The sequence below is a fragment of the Triticum aestivum genome, chromosome 7B (genome assembly GCF_018294505.1).
Source record: "Triticum aestivum cultivar Chinese Spring chromosome 7B, IWGSC CS RefSeq v2.1, whole genome shotgun sequence".
Lineage (NCBI taxonomy): Eukaryota > Viridiplantae > Streptophyta > Magnoliopsida > Poales > Poaceae > Triticum > Triticum aestivum.
The window spans coordinates 503,335,448-503,348,049 of NC_057813.1; the positions used below are offsets into that span (position 1 = coordinate 503,335,448).

Genomic DNA, 12,602 nt, shown 5'->3' on the forward strand with positions numbered 1-12,602 from the left:
GTAATAACACGACATCAAACTTTATGCAATTTCACATGCTCACTAACAATTGGGATTCTTCCGGACCCTCAAGAATGCAATGACTACTCACTAGACATCATATTGATCATGATTAGTGTGGTAAAGATATATGGATAACTACCTAGACACACAATTTTTTTACCAAATAATCACTTTACCAAATAATCACTAAGCATCATCTACAGATAAGTAATCACCACCAGGAAGTGATCTCAACAACAAATCTGAGGTAATAATTCATAGATTCAAATAGGGATGACGATGGAGGTTGTGATGATGATGGTGTTGGCGAAGATGGAGTTGGTGATGATGATCCCCGCGATGATTAGAGTGTTAGTGATGTTGTTGGCTTCAATTCCTACCACCGGTAGAGGAAGGACCCCGACAAATCAGCCCTCCGGGGGAGAAAAGCTCACCTCTATGTTAAAGATGGCTGAAAAAAATCCTCATTCCTATCAGTTTTAGGGTAAAATGGGACAAGTGCTGCCATGCAACATTAGAGGCATGCCATGTGAGCCCCACATGCCCCCTTTGCGTGACCAGGGTGCGTGGGCCCCACAGGAGGCCTCCTGGCCCAAGTATGGCCCCGTGGCTCTCTTCTCGTAGAAAACTGACATTATGAATTTTTGCTATTTTTTCGAGTTCCAAAAAGTCATTTTCTCCATCGGATTGCATTTTGGTGCTTTTCTGCAATTTTTCGCCAATTGCCCTCCTCCGTTGCTACATGCAAATTAAGAGGAAAAAGAATAAGAATGATGTGATAAATGCAAAACATGAATAATTATAAGCATTTTATAATAAGATATAGTGGTGCAAAATGGATGTATCAGGTTTTGACTATGTCGTCTTGGCTGTCCAAGTAGAAGACGCCCCAGTTCTTGGCTATCTGTAGTCTGCCCCCTTAGTATGAACCCTCGCGACCTTGATCTCCTACTCATGGGTGACCTGAACTTGTCCTAAACTTGATCTTATATAATTTTTATGTGTGCATCTACAATGTTAACATAGGTTATCGAAAAAAGATTGTGGTTCATAGGCCTATTGGGGTGCGACGAACAGGTCTAAGTGACTCTGTTTTGACACGAGTGAGTGAGGAATCCAAGCGACCCGTTCTTGTACTACAAGCGGCAGCTTGCAGCAAGCACTGCAGCCAAAAGCAATCGCAAACACGAAGCTCCCACCACTGACTAAAATATCATAAAATAAACCCCATTAGCCATTTCTGTTCCATTATTACCTCCCTTTAAATACCCCCTCCACTCCACCCTCCTCTACTCGTGCTAAAACCCCACAGCAGCAAAGCATTCCCAACGAAGACAAGAATCCTCTCTCACTCACTCCTCAGTCAGTCCTTCCACACAGAGAGCGATGGAGCCGAGCATGGCGCCGCGGAGGCTATGGCACGTGGTGCGCGCCGTGCTGTTCATGCTCCGCAAGGGCATGTCCAAGCGGAAGTTGTCCATGGACCTCCAGCTCCTCCTCCACCGCGGCAAGATCGCCGGCAAGGCCCTCAGCCGACTCATGAGCGCCAACGGCCACCATGACCAGGCCGCCTCCAGGTCAGCCGCGGAGGCACCTCCGCCGGCGTCGTTGTCGCGTCGCACCCTCGACCCCGCGCTCGCCGTTTACGGCCCGCGCGGCGCCGGCCGCGAGGTGGAGTTCAGCTGCAGCAACACCCCGTCCTACCCGCCCATCCAACTCATCCCCGCCAAGCGCCGCCGCCGCAACAACCGCCGCACCCACCGCGGCGCCAACGGCGCGGAGCCAGGGTGGTACAACTACGACGCGGCGGACATTGCCAAGGTCTTCGAGGTCCTCAACGACGAGCAGCTGCTGAAGGAGGTCGTCGGCGACGACGGTGCGGCGCCCCTCGCCGTGGTGGCGACGCCGTCCCCCGCGCTTTGGTCGAGCTTCGGCCGCAGCCCGGCGCCGGTGAGGCAGCTGCGGATCACCGACTCGCCGTTCCCGGTGAGGGACGACGCGGCGGATCTGGAGGGCGCGCTGGTGGACCGCGAGGCGGACGAGTTCATCAAGAAGTTCTACGACCAGCTGCGCAGGCAGCAGAACCTCGCCGCCGCCACCCCGGAGTACGGCTACGCGGGTCCGGCTGCCGGCGTCGCGTACTAGGAGCTTATATTAGCTGCCTACGTGCCGATCAAAGCTTCCCTATAGGTGTTAGCTACTTCCCGCATGCATGTCTTTTGTTCCAAGTGTGAAGTGTGAACCTACTTTGGCTCCAGTACATATGTGTTTGTGATCTTGTGCATAGATCAAGCATATGTTTGTACGTAGAGAGCTTAATTACAGTACTGCTCTAATAAGTTTCTTGGACCTGTGAGATTTTTCGTGTTTAATCAGTTAGATCCATGCATGTGTGTTAATTACTGGTTCACGACTACTACTAGTAGGTAACAAGATCGCACACCTTAGTCCGACTACTACTGGTTCACGACTACTACCAGTCCGGCGCACTCCTCAACCAGGACACCTGCCGGATATGAGGCCGCCGCAGCCACCTACCACCAATCCATCTTCAGAGTTGTGTTGCATGTATCGTGTCAGGTCTCTTTGCCATCGACGCCACCACAACGCCCGACAACGTCGTCCTCCTGCGCGAGTTCATCCTCCCACAGCGAACTTCGAATCTGCACTGCGCCACGCCGTCAAGATCCGTTGCCATCAGTGTGTAGGATGAAGCACCGCTTCACCAAAGAATCTGTCCTCTGATCCCTCGATCACGTGTGTACCTCCAAAAATGACACAGTGGCCATGTATATGCGCTGTGTATGATAGACTAGCCGATCGAGCTTGTGGCTTTGTGCTTGTGATTGATCGAATTCAAACAAGGGTGTATCAGTGCTTCAGTCAGAATGTTCGTAGCTGATTTTGTTGTCGCACACCTCGGTGCCAGTACCAGTACCACAACACAGCGACAGTAGTAGTAGAGCAACTTTCCAGAATTTCTTCAGTTGTTTCGTCTTGTCCTTGGCTACAGTGGATTCACGTATTGGTTCTGGAGAATCGATCGACCTGTCAAACATCGGAGGATATCTGATATATCAATCTCAGTTAATTGTTTTGGACAAGTATAGTACACTGCTTAGCTTCCAGTGAGATCGATAGATGTCAGCGTCCTATGACCGAGCCCTCACAACAGCTTTCTCATAACTCACAGCTCAGAAAAGATTTTTCCGCAACACAACTAAACACGCTCTTAGAGTAGACCGTATGGCTGAGGTTAACACCATACAGTCTGAAGCATGAAACTAAGGTGGTTCATGCAAAAGCTTGAACAAATACGAAATTGTTTACAGGCAATCTGTTATAATCATATGTAAGCCTATAAAGTCTCTTGAGAAAAATATTATTTTTGCAGCTTGGCCAAAAAAAAAAATCTCATATTTCAAATTTGAAGTACTAAAACTTGCATGGGGCGCAAAAATGGCAAAAATTTCACGACTCTTCTAAACATGCAAAGCACATTCAACAAACGTGAAATAAAAAATAAACCATAAACTATTTTTTTGGAATTTAAAATGGTTATTTTATTTGTAAAAAGTTTGACATTGATGACTTCTGTGAAAGTGGTGGGAGACAGTAAAAACATGTAGTTATGCATGCTCCTCAAGAAATATTTATATATCTTAAACCAAAAATATCGGAAGCACACAATTCATCATAACATAAAATTGTTGTTGAATTGTTTAGACATGGCTCATGAACATGGACAAGAAAAACAAAACACAATAATGTATATAAACTAAAATTTTGTAGAAGTTGAGAGTTATTATCTTTAAATTGTAGATAGACAATAATACACATAGTTGCCAATGGGAAAACTAGAAAAAGGTGGTATACACTCTTAAAGATGGTGATTTTGTTCTGCAAGGTACTGATCAGATTTTGGAGCATGCTACGGCATATTACAAAAGTTTTTGGACATGGTGAGGGTGACAAGCTAGTGTTGTGCGGATATACTTGGAGTGAGGAGAACATATTAACTAGTGCTGATAGAGCTGACTTGGATAGGCAATTCACTTCGGAAGAGATACAAAACGCCATTGATAGCATGGCTGCCAACATGGCTCCTGGTCCGGACGGGGTACCAATTGAGTTTTATCATAAGTGTTGGGATGTGGTGAAGAAGGATTTGCTTGATCTCTTTGAAGATATGTACATGCATACGTTGGACTTGAGTAGATTGAACTACAAGACTATCATTATGTTGCCGAAGAATGTTGATGCTGAAATTATCCACAAATTCAAACAAATTTGCTTTCTGCAAGTCCGTTTAAAATCTTCTCCAAAGGGATGACTTCGAGGGTGGAACCTTATATGGATAAATTGATATCACCTTGTCAATCAGGCTTTATCAAAACCAGGAACATAATGGAGAGTGTTTTGACTTTACATGAGGTCTTGCATGAATCATGGAGAAGAAAAATTCAGGGTGTGGTGTTGAAACTGGATTTTGAGAAAGCCTACGACAAGGTTGACTCGAGTTACTTGATGAGATGTGTTAAGCAGAAAGGCTTTAGTGAACGTTGGCAACAATGGGTCAAGTTGACTGTGTAAGGTGGTACATTCTCAGTGAAAATTTACAACACTTGTGGTCCTTACTTTGGGATTTCTGGAGATGTACGACATGGCAATCCTTTGTCTCCTTCTCTATTCAGTTTGACGGTTGATAGCCTGAACCATATGATCAACAAGGTGCAACAAACTGGCAAGTTGGTGGGTCTAGTGTCACATCTGGTTATCGGAGGCATTTCTATCTTGCAATATGCGGATGATACAATATTCTTCATGCAAGATGATGTGGAGCAAGCAGTACATATGAAACTAATTCTGTATCTATGTAAGGCGATGCCTAGGCTAAAAAATTAACTTTGATAATAGTGAGCTTCTTATGGTGATGGCTAATAGTAGTAAAGGATTGTTGTTTGCTGAAAATTTTGATGTCAACTTGGGGTGTGGTCTATTAAATATTTGGGCATACCAGTTTGTGGATGTAGGCGCCATCTGTGACTAAGAATTCCTGCTGGAAAAGCTAAAAGCGTTGGATGGTTGGATCGGGATTATTTTGTCCCTTGGTGGCAGGTTAACCTTGATCAACTCGTTTCTCAATAGTATACCAAGCTATCACATGTCTATGTTTCTATTACATGACACTATGTTGGAAAAAATAAATAAGATCGTTAGAGAGTTCTTTTGGCTGCGTGGAAGTAGCAAAAAAAAGTATCACATGGTGAGATGGTACTTGATCTGCAGACCCAAAGAAAAAGGTGGTTTGGGAATAAAAAATCTCAAGATGTTTAATGTGTGCCTTCTTTGCAAATGGCGGTGGAAACTAGAATATGACATCGGCCCCTGGGAAGTGTTGGTTAGGGAAAAATATGAGATCAATGGAATCATTGTGTCTGTTTGTCACAAACACAATGACTCGGCCATTTGGAGTGATCTGTTGAAAGTAAAGGACATTTATTTAGAAGGTAGGAAAATGGTGGTGGGCAATGGTGAGAGGACTGACTTCTGGCAAGATGCCTGGTGTGGTGATACTCCTTTGAGTAACCTTTTTCCCAAGGTGTTTGAGATAAGCCTTCACATTGGTAAGACTATTTCTCCGATTGTGGCATCCCTGTGGAACTTAACCTTGTTTTAGACACTGTTTAGCACCCGAGTTTCAAGAACAGATGGTTCCAATCAAAAATTTGTTAGCAGGCATGGCACTGAACAATGATTGTGACTCCCTCGGTGGAGATTCACTAAAAGGAAAAGTTTAAGGTGAAGTCTATGTATGATCACCTGTTTCAAGACTCTTCCCGAGAGATCCTTCGAACCAATGTGGAAAGCTAAAATTCCTCTTAAGATTAAAATTTGTTTGTGGATAATTTGGCATAATGCCATTGCTACTAAAGAAAAGTGAAGAAAAGAAAATGAATGGGAGACTTTACCTGTAGTTTTTGCAAGGAGGATGAATCAATAAATCATCTTTTCTTTTCCTGCTCGGTTGCTTCTTACACGTGGAGAACACCTTTGGGGTTCTTGATAGACCAACTTGTTTCACTCAGTATTTTACTTGGGTCACTAAAGTTCTTCCTTTGGGTGTTAATTTCCATGTCATTTGTATTGCTGCTTTTTGTTGGTCTCTTTGGAAGACACGTAACAGAGCTTGTTTTGAGAGGAAACTTCCTTGTTATTTCTGTGTTTTGTTTCGACATTGGAAAGGTTTCCAGAAAGATGGGACCAATACTTGTTTGCTGGAAGGGGCGGTTGCAATTCAATCATTGGTTGTCAGGGTTCATGAAGCAGCGCCGAAGGCGCCTCCTGGTGGTTTGCTCCGGATTACTGAAGGTGGTGATGGGGAGCCGATTCCAGATGAACGTATGGATGGTGATCGGCAGTGAAGAACAACATACTGTGCTTCGAGAGTTGTTTCTTTTCATATTATGCATTTGGTTGGGGTGTGCTTGTCTAGCAGCCTGTTGCCTTGCTTTTGGTCAATCCTGCTGATAAAATAGGGACTGTAATATGGGTTTTGATTCCGGGCTTTCATTCTCCCCCTGTGTTTAGCGATCATGTTGTCCTAGGGGATTAGGTTGATACCTATGTGTGGACCTCTTTATTTTTCTCATTTCTTTCAATTTATATCAAAACTCTGTTCCTTTGTGCTTATATAGTGGAGCCCGGCTCCGTGTGTGAGGGAGGCGTATGAAAAAAAAGATAGACAATAATAACAATAATGGTTAAAAGATTTCTAAAAATTGTTCGCAAAACTTAATTGAAGATATTTCTTGGCTTGGATGGGAAATATCTCCATATATCCCTATTCATAATTTCCATATTGGTAAATCACATAAGATCTCAAACATATTGATATTAACTTTCTACTTCTTGTTTTTCCATTTGAAAGAAAAACACCCAGAAGTATGTGCTCCTGGTGCGGTACATTTCAGTGTAAAGATGGCTCTTTGGCATCATGAGCACAAAAACTTACATATACCTTAATGATATAATTTATAGAAATGCTTAGGTGGAAAAGCTATTTTAGGAGAAGCAACATATGGCAGGATGGTTGTGACAGTGGTTATACCTGAGCCCACCAATCAAACCGCTGGTTTGATGCCTTGTGCGCCTCACAATGAGAGAATTTACTTAGTCAGAGAGGCAGTTTACCGTCACGAATTGCATGCGGTGATTCAATAATCTAGAAATTCCGCGACTCTTCTCCGGTATGGGATGTGTGAGTATGAATGTGTGATGATGTTGTGCATGCACCTATGTTATACTCTATGTTTTTTAGAAGAAGAAAAACTAGCACCAAGAAGTAATTCTTTATGGGACAATGTAGTTATATGGGTGCATGACGGACTTCTCTCAGCATAGTTCAAATATAGCAAACGCCTATCCAAATGACTTTAATTATGACATCTCATTTGCGCACTGAATATTGAAAAGTCACTCACTGTTTTTTCAAATTAAACAGCAGACCAGAAAATTTGAGTATTTCACCCAACGTTTGGACTACGAGAGTGAGGATTCAAGCACTAGGTGCATAAATATGAACTTCCAATCAACAACCAATTACGAATACTTTCTACCCTGCAAAACTCGTGAAGCAATGATCCAATCAGTCTTTTGGCTCCAAGACTTCAAAATTTCCAATTCAATTTTAGAATGCTCAACTGAACATCCAAACTTTCTCAATTCGCAAAAAAGAAACTTTCTTAGCTAGGAAATTTTGCTGAATTTGAGGTTTGTGCCAAATAATTTTGTCAAGGACACATTGGTAGTTACAATAAAGTGTGTTAAGCAGCGACAACGGATTAAAAACAACAAAGTCACGCTTAAAGGCATCTCCAACGCTGATCCACAAATGGACACTGCAAATGTCCATTTTTATCTCGGGACTACTCCGCGGACCCACAATTTGCCGAAAAACAGACGTTCAGACTGCTTCGCAGATCGATAAGGGCCACCACTGAATGATAAAAATTAACAAAAAAAATTGGGACAACATATAAGAGAGCTTTGAAGGTCTCCTTTGAAGATGCCCTAAGAAACTGTGACATCTAATTAGACGTGACAACCGTGGCCGGAACCAACAACCCTTAGAAAAATCAATGGGATTTGAACGAGTGCCGTGGTACTACTGTACCATCGAGTACAGTCCATAGAAAAATGACTTTAATTCAAGGGTACAAAAACGAGACCACTTTTCCAATTTTGTGCACACAACGCACGCTGACAAGCCAATCAATCATACTCTACGACGCAACAACAGCAATTTGACACCAAACCAGCACACTGTTCCTCGCCAGGCTGATCAGGTGGCTACTACTCCCCTATTGGCTATTGCTTAGTGAGTAAGGCATCAAGGAATTGTTGCTACCCGAGACCGAGAGGCTGCTGATCTTCGTGTGGCTAAGCTAGAGCGCTAGGCGTGTCTCCTTGTGGGACTCGCAGTGTGCGCCTCGCCTTTTTCTCTTGGCAGTTGCGAGCAATCCTGATGGGCTGCATTGGGGTTTTGGATTGGGACCAATCACCCGCCACTAAAGCAGCAAAGTGCCTCCACCGACTGCCCGCTGGCTGACTGATCTCGTTAAACTGCTAGTGGAACCAATTCACAGCTCAACTCTACTCGTACTTACTCCCTCTATCCCATAATATAAAAGCGTTTTCGATGCTAGTGTAATGTCATAAACGCTTATATTATGAGATGGAGGGAGTAGTAACTATCTGCTAGCATTTTTTAATATGAATGTTGGATTTTGTTAACTTAAAATGAAGAATCAAGAGGATACAAATACAATGAGTAAACACGTTGTTGCTGCATGACTACAATGGACACATCCAACATCAACACACATAAAAATCACGCAGATAAAGAGTCAAGTCATACAAAACCGAAAGTATATCCTAGTAGAGGAAGAACAAAAAAAATCAGAAATGATCAAACAATGACCCATGAACCACAACAACGATCATCGGCACCAACCATCCCATGACATCACAATAAAAATGAAAAATGTTCCCCGCGTCAACACTTCCGTAATGGAACATCGTTCAAGCAACGTTGTCATCGGATCCAACCAACGAAGGCCAGAATTTGATTTCCACCCTGAAAATCAAGTCTGGACAAACCCGAGCATGCCTTTAACAAGGTAACGGCACAAGGCCACCATCATTGCTATGTATAACAAACTACGATTAGGCCTAGGGATTTCACTCCGGAGTTCCAACCTGGGTACTCAAGAAGCGCCACCAAATCAAAGTCGACATGTGATGTCGCCAACCATTTTCCACAATCTCTGCAGCTACATGCGAAGCATGGTCTTGACGTGAAATGCCACACAAGTGAAGAGCATGCCGCACAAGCAAGCAGGCAAGTTGCGACAAGAGTTGGTCACCACCAATGGCTCTGAACGACGAAGGTCACCGCAACTACGATGAATATTTACGAGGAGTGAAGGTCACCAGCATCGCAAAAATCCTAGCTAGGATGCTTTGGCAGCTATGTAGCTTCCTCGTTGGTGCCAGCAATATTGATTGGCAAAACATACTTGTTGTTTTCGTCGGATCCAAAGATCCAAGGCCCTCCGGTTCAGCGCGACAACCACCTAGCAGTGTAGGACCACAACAACACTCGCGCCCGACCGAATGACCAGTTCGTAGGGACGTGGAAAGCCATTGTTGTTGCCCACGTACGTGTATACATGATCGTGGCCAGCAACACCTTGCCAATAGAGACCACATGCCTCGCAGAAAATGTTGTTGTCGTCACAGTCGTACCTTTTGCCTCAAGTCGCTGCCCACTAGAGAAGAGATTTGCTAACACCTCGGGCAAGCTGACGATGACACCATAGGAGGAGAGTCTATGGGGGAGGCCCGAGACCCGATGGAGGAAGGGGCTCGGGAAGCCACCCCACTGGTCATCGAAAAGAGCGTCGTCGTGCGACCAACCTCCACCGCCCTTGTTCACTGTGCGGGCTTCGTCCGGCGACAGTGAGGAGGTGTAGGAAGGGAGAGATGTCGAGTCGTTTTGGAAGGACAACGTTGGGGGCCGCTAAAACGTTTTCCTAGCGACTAGCATCCAATGCAACGAGGAGGCGTTTTGGTTCTCGGGAGCATTTGCTCCCGGATGAACAGTAACTCAAAAAAGTGGTAAAATATTATCAAAAAATTATGAATTTTTTTGTGGATGTTCATGTTAGTGTCGCAAACATGCTTTATGCGAAACGAAGCGGTAGTGTTTAGTCGGTGAAAGAAACAAATTTGGGGTGATATTTTGAGGTAACATTTGGTGTTCAATTTGTTTTTTATTTTGCACAGACCAAAATATTTAACTTTTTTGCTTAAAGCTTTGCAGGTAGCAGTTGGATGTGACTATACATACATAAAATAACTGTTGAGATTTTTTTTTTTGACATTTGAAAAATCATTTTTCGTGCGTAGGAGCGCGTGCTCCCGGGAACCAAATTGAATTTCTGTGAGCAAGACTTTTTTTTCAGTCCCAACTGAAGTTTCAAATTTAATTTGTGTGGCGTGGTTGCTGATGCATTCTTTCAGCGAGTGGGGTCATCGTCCCTGGCCTCTAGGCCAGCCATGAAATCTGAGAGACATGCCTAGCAAGAATGAGACACGTTGGTGGTAGACGCTGCCCATGGTCATGGGAGCGAGCTAGCTAAACCAATCACTAAGCAACAATTGCCCCCGACACGTTCGCCTCCTTGGTCCGCACAGATTAAAGAAAGAAAGGTAGCCCTTGCCTTCTTTGATCAAGCAAGCCCACGTAGCTGCCTCGCCACCACGTACACCACAAATGTACTCCATGTACATGATGCACTTTTAAGTTTGATGCTGATGCACGGACGTTAGCCAAAGGGACCCACATGCATATACATACAGTGACCAATCGATAAGACTCTAAAGCAAGCTAGAATGCAATAGAAACTAACAAAGCAACTCCAACACCATATGCATGTCGCCATCAGCAAAGGAAAAAAGACGTTAGGGAGAAATAATTGTCCCTGGCTGCTACTTGTCGTCGTCGTCGATGAGCACAAACAAATGCAAGTCACACACTCACACTAGTGATTGTTAAGCTCCCTGTCTCAGTAGTGGTTTGATGTTACTGCCATGCTTCCGTTGATTGTTATTAATGTGAAAACCTAGCTTTTGTTGGTGGTGATAATTCTCCGAGATTGACTTGCGAGGCCTTCTTTTCCACAAAGGGCACTGCTTGACCGTTGAGCTCAATAACTTGGCAGATATTCTGATGAGTCGTCCAGCGAGGGGTCGACACCTCGCATTCAAATCCCACTCGAGACCCATCATGTTGGAGGTTTTTGTGTCGACATCGTAGATTGTCTCTCGTAATGTGGGTGTGCTTTGCGAAGTGCGGCACAGGAGAATTTCTGTAATGGTGATATGTGATACTCCCACCGTCCGAAAATACTTGTCATCAAAATGGATAAAAAGGGATGTATCTAGATCTAAAATACATCTAGATACATCTCCTTTTATTCATTTTGATGACAATTATTTCTGGACGGAGGGAGTATGTTTCTAGCTTCCACGTGTAGGTAATTACTGGTGCCTCTTTTTTTCTAACTGGAGCGCAGTCTTTCGGTAGTGTGCGTTTGTGTTTTTTTGCTTGTTTGTGTTGTCTTATCTGTGGGCAAGGGATTGTTTCAGGTAGGGTGTCCGTTGTGCGGTTTTTTCTCTCTTTTTTCTCAAATTAACCGGTTAACTTTCTTCTTCTTATAATACAATATTGTCGAACATCTATCTTGCTTGTCCGTTTCAAAAAGAAGGTTGCTACCTATAATGAGATAGATGGTAATTCGGGTGCGATAAAAAGATTACAAAATTATATATTGTGGAACCCTTCTATCTTACCTTCATCGTCTGGATTTGACTAGGAAGATGTATATATGTTGTTTCCTTCTTTGGAGATGTTGTATAAAGCTTGAATTTCAAGGTGCGGGTATTTTGGTTCGAACTTCTCTGTTTAGGCCTCACAATCCCCCCCCCCCCCCCCCTCCTGAAAATCTTATGGTTAACTTGTTGGTGTGTTGTTGCATTCGACAATTTGTTTTCATTTTTTATTTTATTTTGTATGCCATCATTTTTATCTTTTCTTGCTCATGATAAATTTTTGTGATGGCAATATGCACGCGTGCATCCTAAGTTGGTGTGGCGGCCTGGATAATTGGATATTTTTATTTTGCCTGTTTTTTTTTAATATTTTCCTTTCCAAGAAAAACTTGTGGAGCCATTTTCCATGATGAGTCGTCAAATTAAACAAAATTTGGCTACATGATTTATAATGCATCGTGTATTTTACAGATGTAGCTATGAATAGCATTTTAGGATTTGCCAAAAAAAGGTTGAGTTACTGCAACCTAAAACTAGCTTAAATGTCTTGGTTTTCTAATAGCTTGCATACCAATAAAAGATGTCTCAACAAACAAGGAAAAAAGTCTTTTCAGCACATGAGAAAAGAGTACCTCGGAGATGGGGGAGTTTTCCTACGACAAAACTGTAGTCTTCAGTTTGTTGTTTTTAGGAAATAGTGT

At 43.4% G+C, this 12,602-nt stretch overlaps 1 protein-coding gene across 1 annotated transcript; it reads left to right on the plus strand.

Moving 5' to 3' along the window:
- The first annotated feature begins 1,312 nt into the window (after positions 1–1,312).
- Positions 1,313–2,359, plus strand: LOC123159293 (uncharacterized). The gene has a single exon (XM_044577123.1). The coding sequence runs from the start codon at positions 1,390–1,392 to the stop codon at positions 2,146–2,148; it is 759 nt and encodes a 252-aa protein (XP_044433058.1). The 5' UTR covers positions 1,313–1,389; the 3' UTR covers positions 2,149–2,359.
- Positions 2,360–12,602: the final 10,243 nt, after the last annotated feature.